This window comes from Gopherus evgoodei, chromosome 10 (assembly GCF_007399415.2).
Source record: "Gopherus evgoodei ecotype Sinaloan lineage chromosome 10, rGopEvg1_v1.p, whole genome shotgun sequence".
NCBI lineage: Eukaryota > Metazoa > Chordata > Testudines > Testudinidae > Gopherus > Gopherus evgoodei.
In genome coordinates this window covers 43514658-43529856 of record NC_044331.1, presented here as the reverse complement: position 1 = coordinate 43529856, position 15199 = coordinate 43514658, and the positions used below count along the sequence as shown (strand labels likewise).

Sequence of the window (15199 nt, the reverse complement as noted above, 5' to 3'; positions counted from 1 at the left end):
ACCGCACCTGGGTCATTTCCCGGATTGACATCACGCTGTCCAGGGCCTTCTGCAGACGCTCATAGTTCTTCTTCTGCAGCGTGGGAAGGGGAAGAGACAGCTATCAGGCACAGTGCACATACCTGACCTGTCCTCGCTGCCCATCCCCCCCACCAACCCGCAGTCCTGTCAAGGGAACACCTGGCCTCATTGCCCTGTTGCGTCAGTGCAAATTGGAACGGCACTGCAGCCACAGGGTGAGTGGGAGGCGGATCAGATGCCATCCCCGCCCATTCACACAGGGGTGCTCCAGAGTCTGGCTTTGGGCCACAGCAGGCTGGCGGCACTGATGCTAATGGCTGTCAGAGACAGGAGCCTGGGCTCTGTTCAGATCTGCTCTGGCAATTCCTTTGTCCCTCTGTCCAACTCCTGCACCCAAGCGAGTTGCCCCACTCCCTGGACCTGATCTGAGGGTGGGAGGAGGACGTCTGTCTCCCAGCTCAGATAGCATCTCCCCCACGGAGCATAGTCACACCTGGAAACGTCTGGGTTTAAATGGCCTGGGGTCACCACTGTCTTCTTGACTGACAGCAGCACAAGGTCCTACTGAGCCAGCCCAGCTCCAGGAGAGAGGTTGGCATCTCCCCTGCCTCAGGCGGGGGCAGGAGCTGAGTCTGTAGCGAGAAGGGACAGGCCACCACATCCCGGCTCAGTAACTCTCCCAAGCGGGAGTCACGCCCCCAGCTGGAGCTCGCTGCCATGGTCTCAGGAGCAGCCCAGGGCCCCGCTCGCAGCGGTGGGATGAGGCGCTTACCTTGGGGTTAAAGGCAAGTGTTTTGGGATCACTGGGGTCCACCACAGAGGGATACGGCTCAAAGATGATGCTCTTGCGCGGGGACTCCAGGGCAGCCCGGCACATTGCCACAAGCAGGTCCACCACCTGGGCCAGGGAGAGTGTGACTGAGAGAAGGAGGAGGGTGGCAAGGAAGTGCCACTGCTCCTAGCGTGAGATCAGGCCCTGACGAGAGATCCAGCCCTAGAGCTCTGGGCCGCTGGAGCCGGCAGCTGCCAGAAAGCAGGGCCCTGATCAGGAGCAGGAAGGTATCTGCTCGGTCCAAGTCGGGGCAAGATGCTCAGCTCAGCACCCCTCCAGGCTGGGGCTGTCAGGGGAGCAGACGCTCCAAGGGACTCTCACCTGCCATGGCAATGCTGCAGCACCATCACTCTGCTCCTTCCCTAACAGCTCTCCCCCAGGCGCAGGGTTCCCCGCCCCCCAGCTCTCTGCCTGTGCCCCTGCTGATGTCCTCCACTCGGTGCCGGTACCTCTGCTCCCGTGGCCACCTCCTCCGCCGCGCCAGACATCACCCCCAGGGTGTAGAAGGAGAAGACGCACAGCTCCCGCGTGCACACAGCCGGCTGCAGGGAGACAAGAGCAACGCTGCGGGTCAGAGAGAGCCCCATGCCCAGCTTCCTGCACTGACCCCAGCACTGGAGTCATTCATCATAGGCCAGGAGCGGGTACCGCAGGAAGCAAGCCTGCCCCTGCCCCCAGGCATGCTAGCAACCCAGATGAGATGGCACTGCAGCATTTGCCCCCTGGAACCTGTTCCCATAGAGACCCCGGTGCATTCTGGGAATATTTTTCATTTCTGTCAAAGCCGGCAATGCAGCTCCCGCACCGCTCCGAGGCTCCTGGACACAGAAGCAGCTACAGCTACAGTTACATGTCACAACAACAGGCCACCTCCTTGCTCCAGCACCGACCATCCAAGGCGCTCAGCACACGTTCCCTCATTAACACTCACATTCCCCAGGAGGCACCATCCCCTTACGACAGGTGGGCAAACTGAGGCTTGGGTCAGGGGTGGCTCCAGGCACCAGCATGCCAAGCGCGTGCCTGGGGCGGCAAGCCACTGGGGGGCGCTCTGCCGGTCACCATGAGGGCGGCAGGCAGGTTGCCTTTGGCAGCATGCCTGTGGAGGGTCCACTGGTCCCGTGGCTTTGGCAGACCTCACGCAGGCATGCTGCCAAATCCACGGGACCGGGAACCTCTCGCAGGCAAGCCGCCGAAGTCAGCCTGCCTGCCGTGCTTGGGGCAGCAAAATACCTAGAGCTGCCCCTGGCTTGGGTACAGTGAGGCTGGCGTTCTCAAGAAAGCTCTCTAACTTTCGGTACTCGGTTGCTAAGTCCTCAGTCTGAGGTTCTCTGGGCTGGATTTGAAGAGATAAAGGGCAATCAGCGGCCCCTTCGAGTTCAGCTGGAGGTGGGGGTACTCAGCACCCCAAGATTCAGGCCTAAGGACGTTGCCTTCTCTTCAGCTGGGCGGGGCCAAGTGGTGAGTGATTAATGCTCCCATGCTAGTTAGGAGTCAGCCAGCAGGAGGTAGCAGCAGAACAGGCACTGCTCTGCTTCCCTGCGCACACATCACCACCACAATGCAGCTGCTGCGCTGGGGGGAGCAAAGCCCGCTCCCGCCATAGGCCTGGCTATTGGTGAAGAGGGGCCTGTGGGTGTGGGATGCTGGGCAGGGAGCAACGCTGAACTTAGCCTCTCTCTGACTGGGGAGTTTCCCAGGGGGCAGTTGGGCTGGGCAGGGGAGGCCAATAAGGCCGGCTCAGCTGGCTCCTGGTAGCACCCCTGTGATCATAGACTGGGATCAAACCCCCCACATCGCTGGCTGTGCCCCTGGCACACAGCAGCCCATGGGCCGAGGGAAGACAGCACTGCCAGGGGGCTGCCGCCAGATACAGCCACTCTGAACCATGGCAAACCTCCCTCTGCACTCACTCCCTGGGGGGGGGCCTCCTGCTGGACACAATTTAAAGGGCCCTGGCGCCTCCCACATCCCCTTCCACCAATCACTGCACTTCTCTTTGCCTGCCTTATTACCCCGCCTCAAAGTTACCAGTTTCCATCCTTTACTGGGGCATGTTAATAAAACCCCCAGCTGCCTGAGCTCCACCCTTTGCTGACTCCAACAGCACAAAGGGCAACAAGGAGCGCTCCCAGTGCCAGCCGAGCCAAAGGACACCAGCACTTGGCCTGCGTCCACCCACCCCCAGCCCCACCATGAAGGCGCTCCTGGAGAGGCTGGCCTGGAGGTCTCTGTACCTTGAGCATGGATCCGTTCTGGAAGACGTGCTGCTCGTCACACACTACGCAGTACTCATTCAGGGTGGGGATCCGCTGCTCCGCATACTTCATTATCTGCACAGCGAGGCCGCAGTGAGCCAGGACCATCTCTGGGCCACAAACCCCAGCACAAGCCACCCCTCCACACCGAGCCACAGGATGAGCATACTCCACACCAGGCAACACTTCCCATCCTGGGGCAAACGGCAGGTCTGGACCCTCTATTTAGCACTGAGCTGTCTCTGTCCTGTCCTGCCTGCTGATCTGGGCATCTGGCTGGGCAGAATTCACCACCTCCCATGAAGCTACCCCCAGGATGAGCCTCTGTCTGAGCTAGGACCAGGCCACTTCTAAACTCGAGGGGCAGGATCAAAACAGGTGTGGGTGGGCGCAAGAGAGTGGAGCTGGGCCTGTTTAGACAGGGTCACATCATGGCTCCCTGGAGGTGTGTACCACATGGAGCAGGGCTGAACATGTGGCCAGCTCGCTCCCCAGAGGCTGCGTGTCAGGCCGGATACCTGTGTTAATGAGGGAACCATGGCTCAGGTGGAGGGTTCCCAGCAGCCAGCACTGGATGGAAGAATGCTGACCAGTGTGCCCTGCCCCAGACCTCAAACGGTCAGCCTGGAAGTGCTCAACTCTGAGAAACAAAGCGTCCATGCTGCCAGCCCACGGCAGGGTGGAGAGCTGCCCTGCAACCCACAGATCTGGGGGGAGCGCTAGGGTTTCAGAGGCGGGACCTTTGAGGATTCTGACCACACACACACACACCCCGGCGCACTGGGGTCGTGTTACCTAAAGTGTTACAAACACCCTTTTTCTCCTAGTGATGACAAGGCCTGGCAGGGGAAACCCTTATTGGCTGAGGGAATCCTGTCCTGTCACCATCACAGACACCATGAGGAGAAGCGCAGACAGACCATGCTACAGCCATGCAGATGGGCCTCTGTCCCGAAAGACAATAGCCTGTGGGCTGCCCACTGGGCAGTCCAACCCTTCCACATGGCAGACAGTACCCGTGTGCCAGGAACATCTATGAGAATAGGACTGTAGCCTTGCAAAGCCAGAATCGGCACCATGGAGGGGGGTTAATTAAAGGTTTTTCCCTATTGACTGACACCCCTGGACGTTGAATTCCTCCACCAGAACAAACCCTTCCTCCACCCCTCACCATCCAACCTAGCCTGCGGCCTGGTCTCGCCTGGGAGCTCAGCCAAGTTAAGGTCAAACAGAGAAATGGAGTTCAAGACGTTACCCTGCATCCACACTGGGAAAGGCAAAGAACTGAGGCCAGCCCAGCTGGCTCCTGGTAGCTAAGCTTGACCCTGCTCGTAGCCAAGACAAGAGTCAAGAGCAAAAAAGCCCTGTCTCTAGGGCCCGCCACACCTGGGCTCTCCCAGTAGGCAGCAGCCGCCTGTGAAAGGGGCCAGGCTGGAGGGGGATGAGCAGAAGGAGAGGGCAGGTGAGGCATTCTCAGGGGCCACCGGTTAGTGACCATGGTTTACCTGGACGAGAAATCCGTACTCCAGTGTGGGGATGTTCTTGCAATGGCCGCCAACCTGCAGAGAGCACACAAACCAGACCCAGCCGCGTTATCCTGCATTCCTGCCCCTCGGCGTGGGCTGGCAGAGCGGGGAGCAGCCCAGAGGGCTCTGCGCTTGCCTTCCCCTTTGCTGCATGGGACCACCTCATGCCAGATGGCTGAGGATGTTGGGCTCTGCCCCTCATCTACCCCAGTACCTTACCGCACCCTTCCAAGGAGTGACATTCACCTGGGGTGGCTCGGCAGGCACTGTGCCAGGGCACATTGAGACCCCGTCCCGGGGCAGAGCTCTTCTGCTAACTCCCCTTGCTTTGCACCATCCTTGGCAGAAGGGAGGGGAGAACGGCTCTCAGGCAAAGAGAACTAGGGAGCTAAGCCAGAGTAGATCCTGGCACATAGGCACTAACTCTCTGGGTGCTCAGGAGCTGAAGCATCCAGGAAAAAAAATAGCAAGTGCTCAGCAGCAATCGGCCACTGCTGATTGGCAACAGTGCCAATCAGCTGTTCAGCAGCTGGTGGAGGCATTTGGGGAAGGGCAGAGAGCAGAAAGCAGCAGAGACCTCAGGGGAAAGGATGGAGTGGGGGCAGGAAGAAGTGGGGCGAGGGTGGGGCCTTGGGGAAAGGGGTGGAATGGGGGCAGGGCCTGGGGTGAAGCGAGGGTGGAGCATCCCCCGGGGGGAAAGAAAAGCCAAAGCCTGTGTCTTGGGGGAAGAACGGCCATGCTCCAAGAGGCGGCTTCAGCTGAGGGGTCCATCGTATCATTGCTGCTGAGTTCCCAGTGAAGACATGCCCCAGGAAGAGGGTGCATTAGGACACTGACTCACGGCCTGGCTGCTCCACTAGCAAGAAGGGAGGACTCACAGCTTCCAGACAGTGGGGTGCTGGCAAGCAATAACACCTGCTATCACAGCATGAGAGCTGGAGGAACGGGTGGTATGCCTCTGGCGGCGCAGGTGCCAGGCCAAACCAGGTTGGCGTTATCCCTGTTGGCACCAGGATCTGCTGGAGCTGCCTGGCTGCTTCCCAAAAGGGCCAGGAGCTCTGCTGCCACACACACTGTATTCTGCACAGGCCTCGTTTCAACAGGCTTCTGGGCGACCGCAGTGGGGGAGCTGGCCTGTGCCCAGGGGGATCCCCCAGATGCTGAAGTGGGGAAGAGGGGGAGGCAAACCTGCATGAGCATTAGCAAGGGGAGCACACTCCAGGGTGAGTGTGAGCAAAACACACCCAGAGCCAAGGCAGGGGGAAGCAGAGGAAACCCACCAGGATGTTGAATGGGGCGACACCTGCCTGGGTGCTGGAGGGGTAGCCGAACACCTCCACCTTGGGGTTCTTCATGGTGCAGGAGATGGAACGGTTCATAAGGCGATTGACGCGGAGCTCTGGCACCCCCAGCTTGCCCTTCAGTATGGAGTCCTGGATGATGGGGAAGCTGGGAGACCTGGGGAGACAGAGGGACCCATGAGCCCACCAGGGGGCCAGAGCCAGCTCACAGGGAGAAGGCGGGGGCGGGGAGTAACGCAGTATGGACAAGGGGAGAGCAGCACGGCATCTGGAGGCCTGTGTCAGTTTGGCACAGGTAGAGCTAGCGGCACAGCACAGGGGTCACAAAGTGCTGGCTTGGGGGGGGGCGGGGGGAGAGCAGCAAGAAGGGTGCCAGTCCCAGGGCCTGGTGATCAGTGCCCCCAGCCAGCACCCCTGCTGAGGCTCCCAGTGCCAGTCACTTGTTCCTGGACCAAGAGGAGCTGGGAGTGCCACCGAGGCAGCATGTGCCTCCCCCTCTTGCAAGACTCACTGGCTGCAGGGTCCGGGGAGCCACTGATGAGCTCTACCCACCCCCCAGCAATAAGGAGGGGATGGCTGAGCTTTGTTCACAGTTCACTGGCCTTTAGCACCCTGGCACAGCCTGCCTAGCATGGGAAATCCCGAATCCCACAGCAGAGGCAAGCCTGACACCGTCAGGGACAGCACTTGACACAGCGCCAGCCCCACCCCAGCCAGCACCCCGGCACAGGTAGGCAAACTGCAGCACAGAGCATGGTAGTGAATCCTGTCCTGCACGGTGCCCATGGAGGCTCCTGGGCTGACAAGGCAGCAAATGAAATCTTCCCTGGCAGCGTGTGGGCATGGAAGAGGGCCAGACAGCATGGGGGGATGAGGAATCCCACCACACGCACACTGACAGGATAAACGCAGGAACCTACAGGACAGGGGACGACCCTGGGACCACAGTTCAGAGAGAGCCGTGCTCGGGGAGGGAGCTGGGCCAGAGACAGTCCCAGGGCATCTGCGGGAGCCTTACTTGGGGATGGGAGAGAAGATGCTGAGACCTGCTCGGAATTTCTTGATGGTGACACTCGACTTGAACCAGCTTTGTCGCTTCTCCTGCTGGGTCTTCAGGAAATCGTTGCTGAGGTGTTTCCATTGTTGGGACGTGAACATTCCCAGGATCCTGGGGAGAAGAGCCAGAGGTGACTTCATAGGCTGGATGGGGCCAGCGGCCCGGCGCTCAGTCCATAGGGAAAGGCACAAACGCCAGACCTGGGACGTGACTAGGCGTCAGGTCTGATGGGGATCAGGGGCCTCATCTAATTCCCATTGGATCATCATGAAACCCAAAAGGCTGGGGTCTCCCCTGTGCCACCACCTCCCAGCTCAGGATAGGGGTGGGTCACGGGGGGAGGCAGGGGAGACCCAGGCCCTGTGTGTGACATGGAGCAGCCCAGCTAGCAGCTTCTGCCTGGGTGCAGTCTAAGGCCCCAGCAGAGGAGGGCACTGCAGGCCAGGTGCTTTGGCAGGCTGTGAGAAAGAGGGGCCAAAGCATGGGTGTAGCAGAGAGAACCGGGGCTGCGGGAACGGGCAGGATTTCAGACTAAGTGGACAGTTCAGTGCCTATGTCCTCACTCGCCCATTCCTCCAGCAAGGCGCCAGTCAGTGCCATGTGGCCGAGGCAGTGACTGGAGCTCAGCAGCTCATTTTGCATGGCTTCTCACCGGATGGCGACAGTCTCCACTCAGCATGGGCTAGACTTGACCGCAAGTGCATGGCACCACAGCCCTTTGCCAATCTCCTGTGCCATCCGTCCCCTGGCGAGTCGCTCAGGGCACCATGGCTCCCGCCCAGCAAACCCCTCGGCAATCCAAGGGAACCCTAGTGCCCTGGGCTTTGTGCTCATGTCTGTCTCCCATGGGACATTCTGGCCTCAGGGAGTCATTGAGAGATGGGAGCCCAGATCCCACGGCATTTCAGCCCTGGCTAAGGCTTCTCACGGCATTAAAAAGGCCTGTGAGAAATACAGACCAATAAACATAATTACAACCTGCCGACCCTGCATCCTGCCTCACCTGGCTGCCCCTTCTGCACTAACAGGCACTCACAGAGTCCTGCATCCTAAAGCCAGAAGGGATCATTGTGATCATCTTACCTGGTCCCCCTTACAACCCGGGCCAGGGGACATCCCTGAATTACCCCCTGTGTGAACCAGAGCAGGGCTGGTAGACAAACAGCCAGTCTTGGTTTACAAATCACCAGGGATGGAGAATCCACCATGACCCTGGGTAAATTGTTTCAATAGTTCATTCCCCTCACTGTTAGAAACATACATCTTATTTCCAGGCTGCATCTGTCTGGCTTCGACTTCCAGCCATTGGATCTTGTTACACCTCTCTCTGCTCGACTGTAAGAGCCTTTAGCCAATATTTGTTCCCATGTAGGTCCTTCTAGCCTGTCCCCCTTTAACATTCTGTTCGTTAAGCTACACAGATGGAGCTCCTGGAATCTGTCAGTATTATCTAATCCTTTAATCCTCCTCGTGGCTCTTCTCTGACCCGTCTCCAATGTATCACCATCCTTCTTGAGCTGTGGGCCCAGATTCCAGCAGCCCTCATACCAGTGCCAGATACAGAGGCAAAGTAACCTCTCTGCTCCTATTCATGGCTCCCCTGTTTATACAGCCCAAGATCGCGTTAGCCCTTCTGGCCCCAGCCTCACACTGGCCATGGGAAAGACGCCCTGACTGCATGTCCTGGTGACAAGCGCACAGGCCTTACTTTTTCAGCTGAAGACCCAAGCCAAACCCCTCCTTATTAGACGGCTGGAAAACCTCGATCGATGGCTCTGCAGAGAGATCAGAGTCAGCCGACATCAATACCAGGCTCCCCTCCTCCCAGGGCACTTTACCCAGACAGGAATGCATTCACCTGGCCCACTGGGCAAAGCATGGCAACTGCTTGACCATGCGCACCCACACTGTGCCGCATAGGGCACTTGTAGAACAGGCCATAAACACAAATAGGGCCCCACACCTCTGCGGGCAATTGGCCTGGGGCTGATTCAGGGAACAAAATGCTGCCCACTGAATCACCAGCAGCACATGGCTCTTCTCGAGTGGTCTCCCAGCCAAGGAACTGGCTAAGACACCCCTCTCCTTGATTTCAAACACTCTGAGCGCTGACCTACAGAGGTCCTGGAGTCCACACACCTTGGTAGCTGAGTGTTAACTGGGCCAGATCACACTCTGTGGTGCTGCAAATAGGGAGGGGAAAGCCAAAACGCTGCCCAAGTTTAGGCAGATTGAATGGATTCCCTCCACAAAGGCTCTGACCCTGGCCAACCTGTCATCCCGGAGGATATGGCTTCCCACTGGCTGCTCCACACAAGGGTGATTTCCAGGTCGGGAACCCCCACGATGCCTTGGAAGCTCTGCACAAGTTCCAGTGGACTGGAAGGACTGGAAGCACAGACACCCCCACCTCTAGGGAACCCAACCCCTGTGACTCTCAGGCCAGGGAGAAGGGCTGGCAGGTCTCATGGGGGGGCTGTTTCCCATCATCCCCTTGGAGAGCCTGAAACCCTGGATGGTCATTGCAAACCAGGGGGTTGAGCCAATACCCATGCAATGGGTCCAGGTGCCTCTCCACAGAGTCCCAATAGCCACTGGGAACCCCAGAGTCCAGGGAGGTTTGCATAGGCCACCTCCACCACAGAAGGGCAGATGGACCAAGCTGCCCCTGGAGCCTGCAGAATTGTGCCAGGGATAATTGCAGCCTATGGATCACGTGGTTAATTACTCCCAGAGGATTCTGCAGTGTAGTGATAATAATACTGAGCTCCTACAGAGCACCTCTCCTCAGTCAATCGCAAAGCATGTTACAACGGAGGGCAGCCTCATTATCCCTGTTTTACAAATGGGGAAACTGAGGCACAGAGCAAGGACGTGACCTGCCCAAGGTCACCCAGCAGGCCAGAGCTCGGAATACAGCCCAGGTCTCCCAAGGCTCAGTCCAGTCTCTAGCCACTAGCCCACACTGCCTCCAGGGTACCCGTTTGCTTGGCCAGGATGCTGAACAGGCTACTGGTGGCTGTTCACGTTGCCATGACTATTCAGTGTATGATGCAAGGCCCCCTTTCCCCGAGCCGGTCTGACTCAGCACGCTCCATGCTTTTCCCTACAGAGCAGGGTGTCCGACCAATCACCCTCTTCCCTAGCTTGCCCTCTGCTTGTGGGCAGGGCAGGGAACAGAATCCTGGGCAGGGGATGAATTGTGAGGCCAAGGTGCAGTGCTTCCCTGTTTTCGCTCTCTCTGTCCCCCCAGCATAGGCTGGCACTCACCGGGTCCATCTAGGTACTGGGAGAGGGAGAACCGCAGCCTCAGGACAATGGGTTCGGTCCGTAGGACCTTCCAGGCCGTCGACACCTCCTCCTGCAGAGAAAGCAGAGCTGGGGAAGGGCAGAGAGAGCTGAGGGCTCTCGCTCCTTACTGGAGGACAGCCAAAGGAGGGCCTGATCCTGGGAAGGGCTGAGCACCTGTAGCCCATCGGCATGATCACCCAGCAGCAGCATCAGAGAGCGTTTGGTATCTGACCACTGTGCTGGTGACCATTGCCACGGGCCTGTGATTGTTCCTGTCATTGCTCCAGGGCGATGGTTTGGCTTCTCTGGTAGGAGAGCTACCGTGTCTTCCTGCTGCCATGGTTGACTACTCCCCAGCAGCCCTTCTGCGCTGAGCTATGTCAGATCTCAAAGCATCCCGACCCTCACAGCTGGGATCCCACTTCTACGCGCCCCCAAACCTCCGGGTAACTCGCAAAACATGCCACTAACTGCCCATTATCCACCTCTGCCTGCGCGGTGACCCTGAGCCGAGAGTCTCCACAGTGAATGGATATCTACGCCCACCGAGTAAGGCAGGAGCAAACGCTGAGTAGGGACAGTTGGATTCAGCCCAGGAACTCTACAATCTAACACCAGGCGTGTTTGTATTTCCCAATCTCTTTGCAAACACAAATCCTCTGGAGATGGGGCATTTTCATCCCGACCAGCAGGTGTCTTTGTACAGGGCTGGGTAGAGCTTCATCAGATCTCTGCAGCCACAGGGGAATGTGGGACCCTACTGGAACCCAAGAGGGTAGTGTCCGTCTGGCGACAGCAGGTGTGACCATCAGCTCCTACCCACGCGGGAGTCGTGCATGGGACTGTTCAGCCACTGGGAACGAGGCCACGGGAGCACATGTAACCGCCCACCAAAAGCCCTAGCACCACTTACATCCAGGAAGCTGATATTGATGTGGAGGTCGATGTCCACATCGTCAATGGTCCCATATTCTCTGCAAAAGACAGGTAGGATTAGGGGCTGGACCAAAGCCACATGCTCAGCTCCGTTGGGATCAGCGTTTCCTGGGGGCGGATCCACCAGCTGGCACCTGGGAGCATCAAGAGCCCACCTCTCCTGGCAGGGGATTTATAAACAAGCTGTACACGTGTGGATGTTCACAGGCATACCACAGGCCCCACCGCCGCCCCCCCCCATAGCACACACCCTTCCACAGCCCCCTCATGACAAACAGGCCCCACAGCCCTCCCACAGCGCACTTACACCACGTTTGGTACGTGGGGGAAAAGATGCAATGATCTCTCACTGAGAGGAGCAGCAAACATCTGTATTCTGTGTCGAGACCCAGCCTGGCCCATGCAGCAAGAAATCACAAGTCATAGATAGCTCTTTGGGGAAGGGTCTATCCATTGGTTCTCTCCATACAGCTCCTAGCACCCTGGGGCTCTCTGCCAGGCCTGGGGCGATAGGTGCTCCTAATAATTAATAATGATCGCAAAACCCTTCCACTTAGCTCTGCTGCAAGCAACCAGTTACTCACCTCCATTGAGTGCCTGCCAGCTCACTGCCCCCCACAACTCCTGGGGCACAGCTGGTCAGACCCCCATTGGCTGATCCCAGCCATGCTCCCATGGGACACAATCTCATCCTGGATTGCTGGTGGTATTTGCATGGCAGTAGGACCTACGGGCCCCACTTAGGGATCAGAGCCATCCTGCGCTACAGACATCAGGAAAAGGCAGCCCCTACTCCAGACAGCTCCCACAGGCAGGGACATGTTCCTGGGCCAGGTGCTCACCAGTCGCCTCCAGGCTGGACTGATATGGGAGCCAAGAGCCTCAATATCTCCCTCCAGCAGCAAACACGTTCACTTGGGATGGAGGAGAACTGGAATGCCAGCTCCGACTCCCCCTCCCCTACCCCAAAGCTCGTAGATCTGGATCCGAACGGCACAAGCCCCCGTCTCTATTAGAGGTGGGGGCAGGGTGCAAACTCCGCAGCCACACCCGAAAGCCCAGAGGTCTCAGTTCAGGCCCACCTCCAGTCTCTATATTGGGCCAAACCACAGCCCCACCCAAGCACCCCAAACTCGGATCCGTGCTGGCCCCCAAACCTCCTGGCTCAGGCCCAGCCCTCCTGGGTCGGAATGTCATGAGAAGAGATGCCTGTTCCTGAAGGACCCATATCCCTTGGAGGTTTCCAGGTCTCAGACAAGGAGCTAGGGACAGCCACAGGGCCAGAGCTTGCCTGGCCTTGGTGATGCCTGCAAGGGGACCAAAGCACCTCCCTTCCTTACTACCCCGGAAAGGGGCTTCATGCAATCTGGGCCTGGTGCGCCGTGCTCCCCAAAGCCACCTGGACAATCCCCAGGGGTGGGGGAGTGAGTCCAAAGAGATAGATGGCAGTTGGCACTCCAAGGCCTCTGCCTTCGCTCAGCTCCCCGGCACATCAGTCACACTTGGCTAGACTCCCCAGCCCAGGTCAGGCATAACGCCTGCCTGCCCGCCCAACACCCCAGCACAGAGATGGGCCCCACCTGCACCGTGCAGCACTTAGGCGAGCGAAAGGTGCTGGAAGGTTCTAGGCAAAGATGGGACTGGCTCTTCATAATGGCCGTTCCCCAGGGCACACTGCTTTCATCGCCTCCCCCACCAGGGGCAGCTCTAGGTATTTTGCCGCCCCAAGCATGGCAGGCAGGCTGCCTTCGGCAGCTTGCCTGCAGGAGGTCTGCCAAAGCCGTGGGACCAGTGGACCCTCCACAGGCATGCCACCGAAGACAACCTGCCTGCCATCCTTGCAGCAACCGGCAGAGCGCCTCCCGTAGCTTGCCGCCCCAGGCACGCGCTTGGCGTGCTGGTGCCTAGAGCCACCCCTGTCCCCCACCTCTCTCTGCAGGGGAGACGCCCTGTATACTCTAGCTAGGTCTGGAAGGAAATCTTGCAGAATCAGGGGCCTCCAGCCCAGCCACACAGTCAGGGCCCCAGCCGACTCTAGGCACCAGCTAAGGAAGCAGGTGCCTGGGGCGGCAAATCTGAAGGGGTGGCACTCCGTCCGTTCTTGGGGCGGCACTCCAACTGTTTTTCCCCCCCTTCTTCGGTGGCAATGGCCCTGCCTGCATAACTGCTGTTCTGCTTCACCAAGGGAAGAACAGCAGGCTCCCCTCAGGCTGCCACAAGCCTCCCCAGTCTGGTCCCTCCCTCCTCTCCTTTTCCAGCCTTCCTGGCTCCTGCTGCTCACAGAGTGGGGGAGCCGAGAGCCCCTGCATCTTTCTATTTAGGCAGGAGGTGAGTCAGGGGGTCCTGCTCGGCTGGCACTCAGTGGCCTTCCCATCTCCCTGCAGGGTACCTGCCCCTCTCAGGGTGGGGGCTATGCTGTGATCTCAGGGCCAGCTCCTGCACGTGCAGACCCATGGCTCCAGAGGGTGCTGGTTGATTCAGCCCCACTGCACAGCCAAGGACAGGATTCAGGAAGATGGCTCTGGGCATCACCGCCCTGGGAGTGAAATTCAGTTCTGCAGGGGCTTGCAGCTCGCGGGGGGGAGGGGGGGTCACCAGGCAGCCCTCTTTCCCCCCACACACACCGCAGATCTGTCCACATGCCTGGGCCACATGCAAGGTGAGGCTATCGCCCTCCACACCGAGCAGCATGGCTGACGTGCAAGGCAGTGAAGGAGCCGAGAGCACAGATGATCCCAGGGCAAGAAGAACCCCACCCCGAGTCCTGCTCCATGGCACTGCCAATGGCTCTCCTCAGCCCAGGCTGTGATTAGAGCTGGCAGCTGAGGCACGGGGTGGGCATGGCCCTGGCTCCCCAGCCCCTCCTAGCAGTCAGAGGAACACAGGGAGGGGGAGCGAGCTGCTCCATGGCAAGGCCTGTAGCCACATATTCCCCTCCGCAGAGCAAGGGGGAATGGGAGAGGGACTTGAGTCTCTGGAGTGCAGCAGCCTGGTGAGCCACAGCCTAGCTCCAGCCCTGAGGCAGGTCCAAGCAAATCTCGACCATCCATGACAGGTTTGTCAGGCCTGGTCTTACAAAGCTCCAGAGCTTAAGTACCCTTAGAAAGTTCTTCCTAATATCTAACCTAAATCTCGCTGCAGATTAAGCCCATTTCTTCTTGTCCTATCTTGAGCAGACATGAAGAACTGATCACCCTCCTCTTTATAACCTTCAACATATCTGAAGACTGTTCATGGCTGTGACTCTTTTCCCTCTGACTAGAGAGGGGTCCGGACCAGCCCTCTCATCCAAATGCAACCTGGACTTATCTCTACTTCTAATTGGGCCATTCATACCCTCACCAAGGGGACATGGTTCACAGCAAATCTGGCACCATCTCAGCCCTTTGTGACAAGCTCCCGTATAAGCTTGGGGTGCAGATCCCAGCACTAATCAGCGCTTTAGGTGGGTTTTCTGTCTTTCCATCCTGGCAGCTCAGATTCTTGTCCCAGTGTGAATCCTCTCCCCATATCTGAGGCATAGGCAGGGGCTCTGGGTATTCCCCATCCTGGCATCCCAGCAAGGAGATGCAGGGAACATGCTGCCCTCTATGGACAAGCTGTGATCTCTGTTCACCAGTGCAGGGAGGAGAGCAGCTCAGTCAGTGCAGCCCCCATCGGGCAGCCAGAAGGAAGCTGCTGCCCGGGGCTGAGTCCCGTCCGCCCTACGCACCTGACGGACACAGAGTTCTCGCTGTAGATTTCCTTCACCGCCTCAATGTCGGCATCCAGCTGCGGGTGTCGGTACAGATCCGCTGCGCAGGTCCCCTGCAACACACCGCCGGAGCAGGGAGGGGAGGGAGTTCATACAGGGGCTACAGCCAGCATGAGTGTGCCGGGCCCCAGCTAGGCAGATGGCAGTGGGGGCTGCAGGTTGGGACGGAGGTGCACTGGCAGAGCTGAGGGGTGCAGGGGCCAGGGTTTAGCTCAGGCTTGAG

The 15199-nt window shown here is 58.8% G+C and overlaps 1 protein-coding gene across 10 annotated transcripts in view; it reads right to left on the bottom strand.

The window, feature by feature from the left end:
* Positions 1-15199, bottom strand: part of PARP6 (poly(ADP-ribose) polymerase family member 6) — a 50868-nt gene that overhangs the window by 20513 nt on the left and 15156 nt on the right. For 7 of the 10 annotated variants that reach the window (XM_030578399.1, XM_030578400.1, XM_030578401.1 and 4 more), the window contains exons 4-14: positions 14935-15029; positions 11200-11260; positions 10266-10356; positions 8704-8770; positions 6957-7106; positions 5918-6095; positions 4617-4670; positions 3091-3186; positions 1303-1395; positions 794-919; positions 8-73 (exon numbers count right to left, since the gene is read on the bottom strand). In XM_030578399.1, the coding sequence (XP_030434259.1) occupies positions 8-73; positions 794-919; positions 1303-1395; positions 3091-3186; positions 4617-4670; positions 5918-6095; positions 6957-7106; positions 8704-8770; positions 10266-10356; positions 11200-11260; positions 14935-15029 (1077 nt within the window). The remainder of the gene's footprint in view (positions 1-7; positions 74-793; positions 920-1302; positions 1396-3090; positions 3187-4616; positions 4671-5917; positions 6096-6956; positions 7107-8703; positions 8771-10265; positions 10357-11199; positions 11261-14934; positions 15030-15199) is intronic. The other 3 variants (XM_030578403.1, XM_030578404.1, XM_030578405.1) reach the window with 1 other exon arrangement.